General features: G+C 37.7%; 1 protein-coding gene across 5 annotated transcripts in view; it reads right to left on the reverse strand.

Moving 5' to 3' along the window:
* The window catches only part of nbeal2 (neurobeachin-like 2), a 73047-nt gene that overhangs the window by 22491 nt on the left and 33043 nt on the right, over window positions 1–17513 (reverse strand). For all 5 annotated transcript variants that reach the window (XM_079895917.1, XM_079895914.1, XM_079895918.1 and 2 more), the window contains 18 exons: window positions 15435–15567; window positions 14826–14945; window positions 14401–14743; window positions 14213–14295; window positions 13831–13923; window positions 13458–13629; window positions 12376–12509; window positions 9717–9876; window positions 9424–9526; window positions 9166–9316; window positions 7881–8039; window positions 7598–7757; window positions 7426–7514; window positions 5664–6353; window positions 4676–4851; window positions 3265–3421; window positions 2028–2174; window positions 932–1249 (listed from right to left, as the gene is read on the reverse strand). In XM_079895917.1, the coding sequence (XP_079752043.1) occupies window positions 932–1249; window positions 2028–2174; window positions 3265–3421; window positions 4676–4851; window positions 5664–6353; window positions 7426–7514; window positions 7598–7757; window positions 7881–8039; window positions 9166–9316; window positions 9424–9526; window positions 9717–9876; window positions 12376–12509; window positions 13458–13629; window positions 13831–13923; window positions 14213–14295; window positions 14401–14743; window positions 14826–14945; window positions 15435–15567 (3388 nt within the window). The remainder of the gene's footprint in view (window positions 1–931; window positions 1250–2027; window positions 2175–3264; window positions 3422–4675; window positions 4852–5663; window positions 6354–7425; window positions 7515–7597; window positions 7758–7880; window positions 8040–9165; window positions 9317–9423; window positions 9527–9716; window positions 9877–12375; window positions 12510–13457; window positions 13630–13830; window positions 13924–14212; window positions 14296–14400; window positions 14744–14825; window positions 14946–15434; window positions 15568–17513) is intronic.

Consider the following 17513-nt stretch of genomic DNA (forward strand, 5'->3'; position numbering starts at 1 on the left):
AAATTGTAAACATTAATAATATAATTAAAATAATAATGATTACTGATCATCTTCAATCATATTACTGTTGTTGATATTTTGCTTCTTTCATTCATACTGAACATGTATTGTACTGTATCAACTTAAAAAAAACAAAGTTAATGAACATGACACATTTTAATGCTGAACAATCAAAACACAAAGATTTTACTCTCTCTCTTCACCTCCACTCACCTAGATATATATATATTTGGGAATAGTGTAAAACCTGGTTTACGTCCCGATTTAAGGCATGGTAATATACCGTGTGATTTGTATACACGAACAGTCTAAACAGGGTAGATTTATAACCACACACAGTCACACTCCAGCCCTCATAAATCTTCTTTAGGTCACTCTGCCGTGATGTCTGTTTCATTTAAACGCATGGTTTGTTTTGGATTTGTGAGATGAGGCGAATAAATCAGAATTTTTCTATCTTGTTTTGGCACTGGATGAACAAAAGGGTCTAAATAAAGAGTTCATCACTACAATGGAAGCGGATTAACCGTCAAAGTGCCCTCATGCTAAAACAAACACACGTCCACCGAGTAAGTTATTCACTGTTTTAGAGAGAGGGGTCAACAGCTCTGAAACCAGTCGAGCAGCTTTAGGTGAACTTAAATGAATCCAAGGTGATTATATAATATGCAACAGATGTGAACGAGGGTATGGGTTATTTCAACGAAAAAAAGTGCTTTAATCCTTCACGACTGAGCTTATCTCGTGTTTGACTGAGAATGAGACTTATTCTTGTCGTTCTGCATCCAAAAAAGGTAAAACAAAAAAGGTTTGTGGTAACATATACTGACACGGAGAAGCTGCCAGCTTATCGTAAGGTAAACAGTCCAACTGTGTGTCTGCTAGGCTGTGTGTGTGTGTGTGTGTTTGAGGAAGATGGGGCTGTACTGACGTGGTTCTGGAAGAACTGCTGCCACTCAGCAGTGCTGCAGTAGTTCTGGAGGTCCTGGGCGAAGGAGGGGCTGCCGTTGGTGGCGGGGAGGTTGGGGAGCAGATTCTGAAGGGTGGTGCGTTCCGCATGCTGGTCCAAAAGCGTTCGGACGATGGGCACCAGCGGGCTCAGCAAAACCTCAGCGCCTGGGTCTGAACCAGAGTTTGCTGGCCAAAGTGGTGTGCCAAGACGACCCAGCAGAAAACACACCTCCTCCCAGGACAGACATAGCACAGTTTGCAGCAGGCTATGAAGCTTTAAACAGGCCATCTCACACACCTAAGGATAAAAAATAGCAGATATTACATGTTACTGTCATGATTTTGGGGTTGTCTGTGTGTATTGTCTTTTTTCCTAGCAACATTAGGCTTTTATGTTGATATTGAGTATTGTGAAAAGAGGTGATGCTGCAACATGTTATACGAAAATGAAAGTGTTTTTTTCAAAGTCGGACCCTACCAAATTAAGAGTCTTTTTTCACAAACAACCAATTTTTTTAATTAAGGCACATTATACTAAAGGAAATATTTAGAAGCTTAATGCTGTATAAACAGACAACCTGATGAACAGCCGACTGAAAGAAGCCATGAGGCAGGCACATGCTTTCCTGAACTGCCCAACAGTAATTCAGTTCCTCAGTCAGTTGATATGATCTAATTTGAGTGTGGGATGGGTTTGAGTAAGTCTGCAGAAGAACGATAAAAAACCCCACACATCTCCATATACGGACATCTGCTCTCCATTGGAATGAAGTAAAGCTACTTACAAAAAAAAGCTCTTTAAAGCCCAAAAGCCTATCTAATAATTCTGAACATGACCATGGAAAATGTGTGTGTGTTTTAACAGTCCACCTGAGGAAGGGAGTATAACAAGTGTGCAATTTCAACACCATAATTTATTTTATTTAGTTTTGTTTGACACTGTCATATTAATCATTCAGTTCATCCCACATAATCAGCTAATTAAAACAAATTGGTAAATGTCAAAGAACAAGAATTTTATAAAACAACCCTGGAATCCCTGGTTTATCTAGTAAGACGAGTGTATATGTGTGTACCTGTGGGTTCTGCTGCTGCTGAATGTATCCAGTGATGATACGCAGGCCAATCAGAGACATCTCTTTGAGCTCAGCAGACCCGGCTGACCCGGGGGTCGTGTGCCACGCTTGCAGCCTGTCCAGCAGATTTACCACCCCTTCAAAGATCTGCCACGAATATAGACACACTCTTATAGTCATTCAAAAATGAACACGTTGTTTACAGTAAAAAAGCAACACCAGAAGAAAGTTTCCTTAAAACTAATTATTTATATTACATATATGATTATACAGTACATATGAGATTCTATGTGAGTGGGATAGTGTGCTCATACATGTATTGTCTCACTACCCAGATCCTTACAAGTTGTGTGTAATACGTTCAAAACTTTGGGGTCAAAGATTAAGATGGTGATAAGATTTTTTTTAAATAAGCAGTTAATACTTTTATTCAGCACTGATGATGCATTAAAAGTGACAGTAATGTTTTTTTTTATTATATTTACAATGTTAATATATTCATATTTCAATTAAATGTTGTTCTTTTGAACTTTCTATTCATCAAAACAAAAAAACTAAAAAATCACCGTTTCCATAAAAATATTAAACAGCACAACTATTTTCAACATTGATAATAATAATAAATGTTTCTTGAGCTCCAAATCCGCATATTAGAATGATTTCTGAAGGATCAAGTAACACTGAAGTGTGGAGTAATGAAAACTTTGCCATCACAGGAATAAATTACATTTTAACATATATAAAAAGTTATAATACATTGTAATAATATTTCACAATATTATTGTTTTTACTGTATTTTCTTTAAAATACATTTAAAAAAAGCCTTGGTGAGTCTTTCGAAGACTTTTCAAAAACATAATTTTTTTTTTTACTGATCCCAAATGATTAAAAAGTAGTGTTATGTTGTGCAGATCTGAATTTTTGCAGTATTGACAAGGTTTATGTAGTTTATTCTGAACAGCAAAAAAAAAAAAAAAAAAACTGAAATCTGATGTTTACAAACTTCTTAAAATCAGATTTTTTTGTAATGTGCATCAACGATCTTAATGATCTGTTTCCAAATACAATTATTTTTCCCAACAGATTTAAAGCCAAATTGGATTTGTGTGTATTGTGAACATCCTCGTTCTGAATATCCTCCAACTTCTTGTTTCAGACTCTTCTGGCTTTGGAATAAGAGTCTGTGAGTTATAAAATCAATTCTCAGAGTATAAGAATATATCAATCCATTCCTAACCTTCTCACTCCATAGTGTGTGATTGTCAGTGCCCTCGGCGAATAGGAAGTCCTGGAGCAGTCTGAGGAGGCGAAGCAAAGAAGGCACATGGTGCAGAGACACGCCCTGAGAGTCCCTCAAATCTGACAGAGACGACTCCAGCATCATCTCCAACAGACTACAACACACAGAACACACATGAGGCATCTGTACCACCCCCACCAGCTTATGTTTGTTCACAGCCACAAAACAAAGACAATACAATTTGTCTTGAACAAGTCATCAGACAGGCACGCCCTGAGACTTAAAGTAAAAACAAGCTCTATGCTGATGCAATGCTGAAGCCACACCAAAAAAAGCAACAGCCCAGTAGCGCAAAGAACTTGTGTCCTCCAGAGATCCCCACCCTGCCCTCATCTGAACCAAAGGATTCCAGAAAACGCTTTAATGTACGGTACCTCCCTTCAGCCTCTGATCTCTACTGGATTTCAATTGCAGTTGTTGTTCTTATAACAGGGGCCATTTGCAACTTAAAGAGGCCATATTATGCCTTGATTTTGTTTTTGAGGTATGCTAGAACAGGTTTTCATGCTTGAATATTCAAAAAATTATTAATTCCCCCCCCCCCCACACACACATATTGTACATTATCACAGCACCTCTCTTCCCAGTCTGTCTCTAACATGTCTCTTCCCAGTTTAGTTCTTGTGTCTATGAAACCCCTCCTAAAAAAAGAGCAATGTGCTCTGATTGGCCGGCTAGACTGGTGTGTTGTGATTGGTCAACCGCTTTGAGAGTGTTTCAGAAATGCCAATGAGTTTTAACACACTACTGTCCCCCTTTTTTTTGCGTATGCCTTGGACGGGAATAATTATAAAGAGGAATATTGTGACATTTACGTTCCCGAAAGACTACAATCGAGCTCAGAAACAGTGCTTACTGCTATAGAGATAGAGAACAACACTCTTTGGATGCTCAAACAGCAACATTACACACTAAACAAAGATGAAAATGTAAAAAAAGCATAATAGGTCCTCTTTAAAACAAGCTTTACAATGTATAAAACAGAAAAAAAACCCATTTCTATGCAACCAATAGTATGGTTTCTAGGGTGTTCTGTGCGGTTGTTATGGCTTTGCTTATTGGTCCAAGTAAAAAAAAGCCCATCCCCAAGAGTCTAAGATTAATTCAAGAATTTGACAGTTTTCTCGGCCATGCTACATTACAAAATCAAGCCGCACAACTTGAGGTATCAGATGCAAAATTTAAATGCTCTGTGATAGGGTTTTGTTCAAAGTTCATTCAGTTTCAAAAGGTTCAATCTTCAAAGTTCAATCAGTCTGAAAAAAAACCATCAGTCTTCATTTTAGCTCTCTAGGACAGAGGAATTGTTAATGCAACATTAAAACCATTAAATTTCTACGTTTCTGACCTGCGTTTGATGTCGTCAGGAGGCCGCACCAGTTGGCAGGACGAGCCAAGCTTGGTAAGGACAGAGAACACCTGACCCCTCTCTCTCCATATCACATCCTCAGAACCCTCAGTGCCACTCCACAGCACAGAGAATACGATGTTTGTCAGCAAATTACACAACTCCTCCTCTGGAGCCTAATGGGGGGGGATAAAGAGGCATGTTTTTAGCTATCAGAGCTATCAAAGTATCACAAAGTTTGACTCATGTGTGTTCTGAATGGATATTAGCACATTATTATGGTTGCTGGAGGGGTTCTGGGTGGATGCAAGATGGTTACCTATTAGCCCATGTCAAAAGAGCTTCAAAAAAAGGTTGTTTGCTGGTCTTAGCTTGTTTAAGCTGATATTGCAGCCTGGCCAATCTTGTCTAGCAAGTCTGCTTTTTCCAGCATGGTCAAGTGTCCATGATATCCTGCTCCCTACACTCTGGTACATCCTTTAATTGTTGGGTTTCAATCCAACTATTTTATTTTATTTTTTGCAAATTTTAAACACTGAACAAGTAACTTGGTTTACTTTTATCATGCTTTTTACTTTGCTTTTCACTTGGTCTATAATTACACCCTGCTATATTGTCTGTTATCCTGTTTCAGCGTCTAAATCCCGAATTTACCCCGTCAACCTTTATTCACTATTCCCTACATTATTTTACTACTATAGTCCACTGAGTAAACAAATGAAAATGAGTGAGCGAATTCAGACAACTTGTGTGCCGGAAGTGCTGTAGATGCCATATTTATTCAGTGTGAAGCTCACAGTGCATGGGTCTAGCAGCTAGGCGTTGAGTATACATCTGTTGTACACTTGATTTTGAGTAGAGTGCAACTGGGATTGAATGAGTGTACTCGATAATGTCCCCTATGGTTTTGGACTCCAGCACAAATGGCTGTCCCCTTAAATAGTGTATGGGGGTGATTTCGGACACCTCCAGGGTGTTCAGCATGTACCTGTGGGTTGGATGTGTTGGAGATGGTGTCTGTAGGTGGTTCAGTGCTATAGCTTGTGTCGTCCAGAACGTTGGACAGACTGGAGCTCTTGCGTGGTCTCATGCCTGGGAAGGTCTTACTGTGCTCCAGAGGAGAAGGGGTCTCTGGCTGGCTACCCACAGGGGTCTGAGGTCCCTTTTGGAGTTCCAACTCAAAGGGTGAGCTGAAGGGCGAGAGAGGCTGATACACACTTTCCTCTCCCTCTAGCAGGCGGGACGATGATGGAATGTCCACGATGTTGGACAGGGAGGACGAATGACTGCTTTGTTCTCCAGAGTCAAATGGCTTGAAGTGGAGGGAACCGTTCCTGAGTTGTTCGGTTGACGGGGGAGACTGGGAGAGGTCAGAGTAGCCCTCGGACACATCCTGAGTTTCTCCTTCTTCCTCCTCATACTCCTCTTCAGGGCGGGGAGTGAGGGAGATGTAGACGTTCTGCCGAGTGTCCTCCATTACGCTGTCCTCACGATGGAAGACGGGTCTGGAAAGAACAGGGTCCAGCGAGGTGGTGGGGCTGGATAAAGAAGTGGATTGGGTGCGAACGCGAGACTCGTACGATTCTTTGACGTATAGTTTGGTGAGAACATCCTGCCAGCCTGATTGACGAGCGAGCTGCTTCACATACTCTTCATTAGAGTAGATCAAGTGGAAGAGCTACAGGAATGAAAGATGAAGACAGAAATGTTAATTAATTAATATAATAATTAGTCATTTAGATGAGTATGTATGTGTATGTTTAGAAATAGGCTTGGTTTTGCAGTTTTAAATATGCACGGCCACTGTGTTGTATTTTGCAAGGGAATCTATATTGTCAGATGGAATGTATCTTCCATTAAAACTTGTGAAATACCTGAGAGATTCGTTTTTCGGTGTGAACTTGATAAGATGATTTGCAGAGTGAGTCAAATGTTGAAATGGTAATTATGCTTTTTTTAATTTTTATTGTGATATCTTGCTCTAGCTAATCAAAATAACCTTTCTTAACCAATTTAGGTAAGGTAACAAGCAAAACTGTTAGCAAGTTAGCAAACTTGTTAACCACAAAGGCTAACTGAAAGCACAATCTTATCCCATTTTGGTTTGTAATGCATGATCATGAAAGTACTTAGTTATTATTATGATATATTGTTCTAAATTATCAAAAGAGCTTTTCTTAACCAGTTATCACTATGCTAAGGTGGTAGGCTTAGCAAGTTTGCTAACCAAAGGCTAACTGACAAACACAAAGAAAGGGAAAAGCTACAACACCTCTTAAAATTCCCTTACAAAAATTAACAATGGTTTTATTATAGTAATAGTGTAGTAACCATGTTTTTTTTTTCAGCTGATTGATTACCATTTGTATAACCACAGTTTTACTACAGATACTATGGTTAAACTATGGTTTGTGTAGTAAAACCATAGTTACATTTTCATAAGGGTAAGCTTATCATTAATACTTTTCATTTCACTAAAAGAGAAAATAATTTTCCCTGATCCTGCTGCGAAACAAACAAACAAACAAACAAACTGATTATTAAGCTGATCAAGCTGGTCTCCAAGCCCTGCCAAGTTAGCTGGTTGTGCAGCTGATCTTCCAGGCTGACCAGCTAAGACCAAACGGACCAGATAAAGAAGTGGTCAAAACCCCTATAAAACCAGCCTGCAAAAACCAGCTATGACCAGGCTGACAAAACCAGCCAACCAGCTGAGGGTGGTTTTAGCTATTTTTTCAGCAATCACTCACCTTACGACAAATATCTAGTCGAACACTAAGGTCGGCGCGATGGGACAGATACGCCACTGCCAACAGGTCTCTAAAATTAGGATTGGGATCTGCACAAAACAGACAACAAAACAGACCAATCAACACCTGAAGCATAAGTTGAAAACTACTGCCCACCTTTTCTTCAGTTTACCTGTGGCGAGCACCTGCTCATACAGACAGCGCACAGTTGTCATGGTGATGGGGACGTCTCCAAATGAGCAGACCAGCCCAAGGTAACTGGAGTCCTTAAGTTTGATGCGCAGTTTATTGCGCTCAGGTACACGCTCACTCTTCAGGACTTTATACATGACCTGCAGAAGAGCAGCAGACGTGTTAATATCACACTGAAAGAAACTGATCTCATCGTGATGATTTCAATGACTCAAAACATGCCTTACTGCAATGATTTCTGCACCATTTTAAGTGTTTCTCACCCGGAATAATCTCTCACGAGCCTCGTCGCCATAGTTGTGTTTGAGCAGCAGACAGTAGAGCTGCTCCACCCCTCGATCCAGAAGAACCGTCACAGCCTGCTCACGTGGATGAGGAGAACTCCTCAACACAGTGTATAACACATCTAGAATACTGATCAACTACAGTGAGAGAGAGAGAGAAAATATTCAGTCATGAGTCTGCAAGCTCTAGTCCTACCAGAATATTCCCATTATAACAAATGAAAAAATAATAATTGAAAGAAAAGTTTCTGTTTTAATTTTTATTTTTCACTGTAATAAAATGATAAGAATTTGTCTTAAAATGTTCAGTAATGCCTTTCTGTCTTTTTCCAAAGTAAAATATTAAATTGACAGTGACAAACCTAAATGTTGTGTCAGTGTTATTTTATTTTAACATTGATATACTATTACAGTTTTTCTCAATATATTCAATTAGATTTTATTTTTATATTTTCCTTAGTAATTTTAATTAAAGTTGAACTTTTAGTCATTTTGTTGTTATTATTTTTAATATATTTAATAATAATTTTTAATAATAATTCTTTACATTTTTATTAGTTTTTGTTTTTAAAATATGTCTGTATAGTTTTTGTTAAGTTTCAGTTTTTAGTTTATTTAGTTTTAGTTATTAATGTTAGTACTTATGAGAAATGGTGTCTTGACAACTAGCTGTATTTCCATACTTAATTTAATTTAATTTAAGTTAATGTTAATTTATTTTAAATAGTGGAAATGTTTTCTGTGGTTTTAGTTTTAATTAATTATAAATGTGCAATCCATGGCATGCCAAGCAATTATTTATGGGTCAGTTTGACCCTCTTTATGAAAACCTGCGGTGGTCATACAAAAATGTTATATTTTCCTGATCCTATGAAATTGACATTTCTGAGAAATACTTTTATTCTTGAATAATACAGAATTAGATTCACTATTATTTTTTATTGAAGAAATCTACAAATCATATATTATTTAGTCAATTTGACCCTCTTTATGCATTCTAGGGTCAAATATATTCCATTGGTTGGGCAAATATAGTCCCGCCCCAAAAATTGGTTGATCTAATGTGTCAAGCTGGTTGAGATACTCAAATAAACAATGATCTGACACAAACAGACACCGTTTACTCTTTTCAGGAAGTCAACCTACCAGTGTCTGACTACTAACAGCTATTTTTCTCTCTTATGAGTTTCCATGGGAGTTAGAATACTGCTTTTGAAGGCAGCTACAGATCACTACACTTTAAAACAGAGCTAGTGTGGTTCACCTGTTGCTCATCCTGCACTATAGCAGCGTAGGCTAGTACACTGTGCAGCTCCTCAGCAGTGGGAGATTTCAGAAGGTCCTTCAGCAGAGAGAAAAGAGAGATCTGCACCGTCCGCCTCTCTTCAGACAGAGGACTGCCATCCTTCTCCGCACTGTCGACCCCCCAAAAAAGTATAAACATCTTACATCAGCATTACGTTTAACTTTTACTTGGATCTATCACCAAAATCATAATAGTACAATTTAAATCTGAACGCACCTGTAGTGTGACCGAATCGAGTCCAGGATGTATTGAACACCGTACCTCTTGCGCGTTTTTAGCTTGCCTTCATTGATGACAGTGGTTAGGTACTGCACATGACCTACAAAGCAACATAAATTCCGAGAAAGGGGTTCGGAATGACATAATCAGGTAAATAATAACAGACGTATCCTTTTTAAGTAAACTATTCCTTTAGGACCTGATTGTTATTTGCATTTAATGCCAAGCAGTTAAAAAACAATGGCTTATGCTATTGTGATGTGTCGTGGTTGTTGATGTGTTTTTTTTACCCAGACAGACAGCAAAGTGGCTGTGGCTCCAGATCCTGAAGTCAAAGAGCAGGTACTGGTACAGTTGTGATAGGAGGGCGTTGTTGCCCTCGTTGGACACCTGCTTGAGCAGGAACTGACAGGCCATCAGAACGCTCATGTCCATCATACTGCTGGGGACCTGGAAAAGACAAATACGATCAGACAGCGTTTGTAGTTATTATAGTCATCCATCAATCTGTAATCAAATTAACTAAAGCGATTTCTGAGAAATTTAAATCAACCTAAATAAACTATTTTTTGAATATTTGCTAGATGTGTGTTTGGTGTGTGTGCTGTTTCTAAATAGTCCTGGCTGTGTAAATGGGAGAAAAAAACAACGTGGATTGGACCGATCCGCAGAGCACCAAAACATTCTTGTAGCCAATCATCAATAGGGGGCGTATACGCTCATGATTGGAGAGGAGAGAGAGTGAGCAAGAGGGGCATTTGTAGAAAGACTGTAGAAAGAGAGATGCCTGAGAGACATTACAAAAGAGGAGAAGGTCAGAGGAATAAAATTGGAAGAAGAAGGGTTACAATCAGGCAAAAGCTTTAGGACCCGCACTAATATTGGAAAAGCTTTTCAATGCTGGAGAGATATTAGAGAGTGGGAAGGCCTGAAAACGTACACAGAGGTTGCACTGTTTCTGCCCGATACGAGAGTAACATTTTTTTTTTGCTGTTTCATGGAACCAAGATATGCTGTTGTTTAAATCACAGCTGATTCATCCATACTTGCGCCAGCTGTTAGTTGTTGCCTGTGTTGCAAAGCATGTTCGTTATTTTGAGGACTGAGCAATGAAGGGAGGGGTGTGCTTGTTTTGGCGTCGATTTTAAATATCAACATTGTTTCTCAGAAATCGCTTGCTGCACCTTTAAATGATCTGATGATTTATCACATTATTTGCATATGAAAAACTATTTATATTAGAAATAAATATTTAGAAATGTCTTGTTTATGGTTAAATGAAACATGAGACGCACAACTTTAATTGTTGCATAGCGCCTCAATTCAATCTTGAGTTGCTCTGATGGTAAGGAAACTCTCTTTTATCTACTTTGCATATGTATCAGGAGGCTTGCTTTATGTTTTGCATTATATATATTTTGTACTAATAAATATAAATCAAAAGTAAAATTAAAATGAAATAAAATTAGTTATATTTCCATCCACCTATTTTATGCACATTTTGGGATATAGCAAAAAAAAAAAAAAATGCTGGATGGAAACACCAAGATACTTATAAATTCTAAAAATGTGCATTAAAAAAATGTATACGCTCAATTGACAAAAAAGTCATGTGACTTTGCCTCAACAATGGGTGTGATTGGATAACTGGATTAACCAGGAATCTACGATTTTTTTCTCTTAAACACATGGGATGGAAACAGTGCTTTATTCGCAAATGTTTTATGCAATATTCCAATTTTGCGCACAAGTTAAATTCGAACTTTGGATGGAAACATAGCTATTGATAATGATAATACATTTTCCTTAAACACCAAATAAGCTATAACAGGAATAAATAAGTATTTTAAATATATATATATATATATATATATATATATATATATATATATATATATATATATATATATATATATATATATATATATATATATAAAAGAAAAAAACATTATAAAGACGTAATTTAAACCTATATATATATATATATATATATATATATATATATATATATGCAGCCTTGGTGAGCAGAATTGTTTTTTAAAAAAACATTAAAAACCACAAACTTTTGAACGGTAGTGAAAATATTAATAACAAATATTATCAAAAATCGTATATATATATATATATATATATATATATATATATATATATATATATATATATTTTTTTTTTTTTTAAATAGGCCTCTGGACAATAAAATCCTGTGGGCTTTTTGGCCTATATTCGTGTGCGGATCTCTTTTTTCTTATTTTTTTATATATTTTCAAGTTAAATTTAATTTAATGCTTGTCCTACATTAATGTATATAATTGACAGCCTTGGTATTATGCCTGAGGATGGTATACTTGCGTAACTGTGTGTGTGTGTGTACTTTTCAACTCTCAAACTCAAGAATGTCTCTTCAAAGGACTTCACAGGCCTGTCAAGTCACAGTACATCAGAAGCAGATTAGATACGACTTTTAAATCTGTGTAACAATATAAGCCACTGCTGAGCCTAATGTTCCACAGCAGATCAGCATCTGTTTCTATCAACTTCAGCTGCTGTTTAATTACATGCTGTATCATTTTCACTTATCAACTTCTAATCAAACTACCTTATTAATATCACGTGCCTAGTAACTGATCTTTGTAAAGACAACTATGCAGCTTTTCTTTATATTGATTACGTTAAATGTCTCACAGAAGTTGATTGTGCTGTTTTGCTACACATGTGAACTCTTGATTTGAATGCATTTACGCCAGACGCTCAAACACTGCTTGTTCATTTCTTGAAAGATTCCTGGCACCAGATAAAACCTTAAAGCATGTGAAACTGTGGTTGTGTGTGTATTGTGTAATACCATGAGATTGTTAGCACAAGTGTTTCCTAACAGGATGCTACGCCTTGAAGACACTGTTAAATCTCCAGACGCCCTCTCTATTGACCAGCGTGTGTGTGTGTGCGTACCTTGCCGAGCATGGCTCCGATGATGGGCGGCCCGTGGCACTGGAGCAGACTCTCCTGATTGGCCGGGTGGTTGCGCAGCATGTTCTTAATCATCAGCAAAAACGCTGCCACACTGTTCTTCTCTAAACGGCCCTCTAACACACAAACACACACACCAGCAATTGGTTTTATATCAGTGAAGTGCACCATTGACAAATAACTGCAACAGCAGCATTACATGAGAAATCAACAGCCAAAGGAAATATAAAAGTTTAATAACAGAACACGAAAAACACAATCTTGCCTTCAGCCTCTTGCGCAGGCATATACACACATACGCAAACACTTAAACACTACTACATGAATCACTAACTTAGAGCAAAAACAGCATGCTCAGAAAATATCAATGGTGACTCATACTGCAATTACAGAAAATTGACATCATCAATGTGCTAAGCAGCTCAAAGTGCCAAAGTAACAATATGTTAATAATTCATTCTGTAATGCTGCAGACTTCCATTAAAATAAGTTGGATTATTTTAGGACCCTTAATATATTTTTTCATTGTGACATTATTGAAATGAGAATTAAATGCATTTCCCTCAGATTTTTCACTTTAATGTGTCAGAATGTTTTACGTCGAAGTCTGTTTGTAATTCTCAATGGTGATTCTCATCTAGGTTTTAAGTCCTGTAATATAATGTCATTTTTTATATGCATTACAAAAAATAAAATGTATTTATCTCTACAATTACTGTAAAACAATGATTTGTTTATTTTCCAACAAATACTACCAAGTTCTATATATACACGCACATACACACATTTTTCCTTTCAATGAGCATTTTTGTTTTTAGTTTTACACTTAGTGACACTAAAAACAAAAATAGACAGATAGACAGATATATATATATATATATATATATATATATATATAGAGAGAGAGAGAGAGAGAGAGAGAGAGAGAGAGAGAGAGAGAGAGAGAGAGAGAGAGAGAGAGAGAGAGAGAGAGAGAGAGAGAGAGAGAGAGAGAGAGAGAGAGAGAGAGAGAGAGAGAGAGAGAGAGAGAGAGAGAGAGAGAGAGAGAGAGAATGAATACTAACCAGATGACTTCCCCAGTGGCAGCAGCATGCCGGCAGGACCCCTGGATGATGTGAGCTCTGGCCCGAGAAGATCTGAAGTCTCCTGACCTACAGACTCGCCCCTATCCAGTAAACATACCTGCTCCAACAGAGGCAAGAGAGCCCCCATCCCACCTACTGAGCTCAGCACATCCTACACATTAGACAAGATAATAAAACTTAATTAGCGGTTACTTCTCCTGCAGGGATGTGTGAGCATAAGCTTTGTTCCAGAAGAATGTGTTGAATACACACATTTCCAAACACTGGTACACACAAAAGGCCGTACTGGTGTCAGGAATAGGTAAATCATTCTGATCTTAAAAGACAATAAAGCTCAGTGACAGACACATACTTTGACGTCCCAGTTCACCACTCTGTGACCTGTCAACCTGCCATCGTACAGATGATTCGGGGACAGATCCAAGCAGATCTGACTCTTAAAGGCCTACAAGACAAAAGAATGTGGGCAATCCTTCGATATAAGGCCAGTAGATATTATTGTCATAATATATACAGTGGGGTCACAACTGAAAATCAACAGGGATTCAAAATATTTGATAAACTTGGAAATAAAGTTTTAGGATTTAGTTTTTTTTTACACAAAAAACTATATATATATATATATATTTATTTATTACTTTAGACTTTTGAACCTAACTTTATATTATATTTATTTTATATTACTATCATTATAAATATACAAAACGTGTATGGATCAATGACAAGATAATTACCTGTGGGGTATAGTATAGCACTAGTTTACTGTTGACTTCTGACGGCTCACCATCAGCTTTGAAAAGAGATACGTTATTGGGACCTAAAAGCAGAATGAGAGAAACAGAGATAGACATATTTTCCGCTTGTTTCTTTGTGGTTGGAGCCGTGAATTAATGTTTTACATGTAGGAATGTCTCATTCATACCTGCAGTGAACAAGGCTCGCGCTTGAGCAGGCTGCAGAGCTTCATGGCAGATGAACGCCGTGGCTAAAAGACCACCCAGTGATGTAGGAGAACCCCAAGCCGTGTCCTGAAGCCCTGCCGGGATGGTGTGGACCGGACTGTCACGACTCAAACCTGGCCTCCCCCCTGCGGCTGCTGCAAAGGATGCTGGGAAGGACTGGGAGCGTGCAAGGGTTGGCGGCCCAGTGTGAGCTGCAAATGCCATCTCGGAGGGCGAGTGGGACGGGTTGGTCAAGGTTGGAGAGGTAGTCATAGTGGTAGTAGTCCGGTGTCCAGCTGATCCAATGCAGCAGGAAGTGAAAGGCTGAAACGTTGAAAGTCAAAAAGACCAATAAAACAAAACATTAAAAACAAAAAAACTACTGAAAACAATAAAACTTACTCACCTCATTCAGAGAAGGAAAGCGCAAGGGTGCTGTTTTACACAGCTCTCCATCCACATAAACAGTGACCACATTCTGTCCAAAAGGTCGACGGCCAGGAACGTGAACTATGGCGACTGAGTGCTAGAGAGAAGAAAAGAAGGGTAAGAATGAGACTTTGCATATAGACAGTGGACTTTACAGTACCAGTGTTGTTATTGTTAACTAAAACTATGAAAAATCATTTTCGGCATTTGAAATAAAAGTTGCCTTGGCAAATGACTGAAATAAAATAATTTTAAGTTTAAATACTAAAATAACTAAAACTGCTGTTTCCTATGTAGGATACAAGTCCAATCTCATTTCTACTTAAATTGGGAAAAACTGTTTTTCAATATTATATTTCAATATTATGTCAATTCAGCAATAAAATCTGATATTGGTATCATAAAGTTAGCTTAAGCTAATACTGCAGCAACAATACATGTGACAGACATTTTTTTATATATATAACTCAAAGAGACTTTCTTTCCACTGCCATTTTGAGCAATATTTTTATAGTTTCATACAAGTTCTTAGTCTTCTCTTCATATATTGTTAATGTGTGTGTGAGTTATCTGCAAGATTACTAACCCAGGCACAGTCATTGAATGGGTGTTCTGGCAAGGAAACGGCCATGTATTCTTTTTTGGTACATACTGCAACCACCAAAACTTCTTCTGTGGTGAAAAAAGCTTCAAAGCCAGTTCCGCTTGCTGTGAAGAAACTACACACAGGACACAATACAGCTTTAAAATGTATAATTACACACACTAGTACAGAATCTTGTATTTTTTTGTTATAGATTAGGACAAATGTACTAGACTCATACAGGTACACAATATGAAAAACATTTTGTGGGAAATATATTGAATATTCACTGCTTACATGCTATGAATTTGTTAGCAACATACAATTGTAAACAAATTACGGTCATGAGAGTGCTAAGACACATATTTCAATGTCATCTCTGATTCAAACCTCAGTAGTAAAATTGTTGTTATAGTTAAATTCCTAAGTTGTAATTAATTGATGCAGACAAATTAAAATGATCAAATACTGCAGATGCACGATATACATGTTTACACATTGACAAAGGTAATATGTAATGTTGTACATAATAATGTTGTGATGCCTAAACTCACCTGTGACATTAAAGTTTTTAGTGTTTTTTATTTAACAAAACTGAAAACAGTTCTTTTAAATTGTAATAATAATAATAATAATAATAATAATAATAATATTATATATATATATATTGAAAATATATAAAAAATAAGAAAAAAGAGATCCGCACACGAATATAGGCCAAAAAGCCCACGGGATTTTATTGTCCAGAGGCCTATTAAAAAAATAATAATAATAATTATATATATATATATATATATATATATATATATATATATATATATATATATATATATATACACACACACACACTCACCTAAAGGATTATTAGGAACACCATACTAATACTGTGTTTGACCCCCTTTCGCCTTCAGAACTGCCTTAATTCTACGTGGCATTGATTCAACAAGGTGCTGAAAGCATTCTTTAGAAATGTTGGCCCATATTGATAGGATAGCATCTTGCAGTTGATGGAGATTTGTGGGATGCACATCCAGGGCACGAAGCTCCCATTCCACCACATCCCAAAGATGCTCTATTGGGTTGAGATCTGGTGACTGTGGGGGCCATTTTAGTACAGTGAACTCATTGTCATGTTCAAGAAACCAATTTGAAATGATTCGAGCTTTGTGACATGGTGCATTATCCTGCTGGAAGTAGCCATCAGAGGATGGGTACATGGTGGTCATAAAGGGATGGACATGGTCAGAAACAATGCTCAGGTAGGCCGTGGCATTTAAACGATGCCCAATTGGCACTAATGGGCCTAAAGTGTGCCAAGAAAACATCCCCCACACCATTACACCACCACCACCAGCCTGCACAGTGGTAACAAGGCATGATGGATCCATGTCCTCATTCTGTTTACGCCAAATTCTGACTCTACCATCTGAATGTCTCAACAGAAATCGAGACTCATCAGACCAGGCAACATTTTTCCAGTCTTCAACTGTCCAATTTTGGTGAGCTCGTGCAAATTGTAGCCTCTTTTTCCTATTTGTAGTGGAGATGAGTGGTACCCGGTGGGGTCTTCTGCTGTTGTAGCCCATCCGCCTCAAGGTTGTGCGTGTTGTGGCTTCACAAATGCTTTGCTGCATACCTCAGTTGTAACGAGTGGTTATTTCAGTCAAAGTTGCTCTTCTATCAACTTGAATCAGACGGCCCATTCTCCTCTGACCTCTAGCATCAACAAGGCATTTTCGCCCACAGGACTGCCGCATACTGGATGTTTTTCCCTTTTCACACCATTCTTTGTAAACCCTAGAAATGGTTGTGCGTGAAAATCCCAGTAACTGAGCAGATTGTGAAATACTCAGATCGGCCCGTCTGGCACCAACAACCATGCCACGCTCAAAATTGCTTAAATCACCTTTCTTTCCCATTCTGACATTCAGTTTGGAGTTCAGGAGATTGTCTTGACCAGGACCACACCCCTAAATGCATTGAAGCAACTGCCATGTGATTGGTTGATTAGATAATTGCATTAATGAGAAATTGAACAGGTGTTCCTAATAATCCTTTAGGTGAGTGTATATATATATATAT

The sequence above is a fragment of the Squalius cephalus genome, assembly GCF_949319135.1.
Source record: "Squalius cephalus genome assembly, chromosome: 15".
Taxonomy (NCBI): Eukaryota; Metazoa; Chordata; class Actinopteri; order Cypriniformes; family Leuciscidae; genus Squalius; species Squalius cephalus.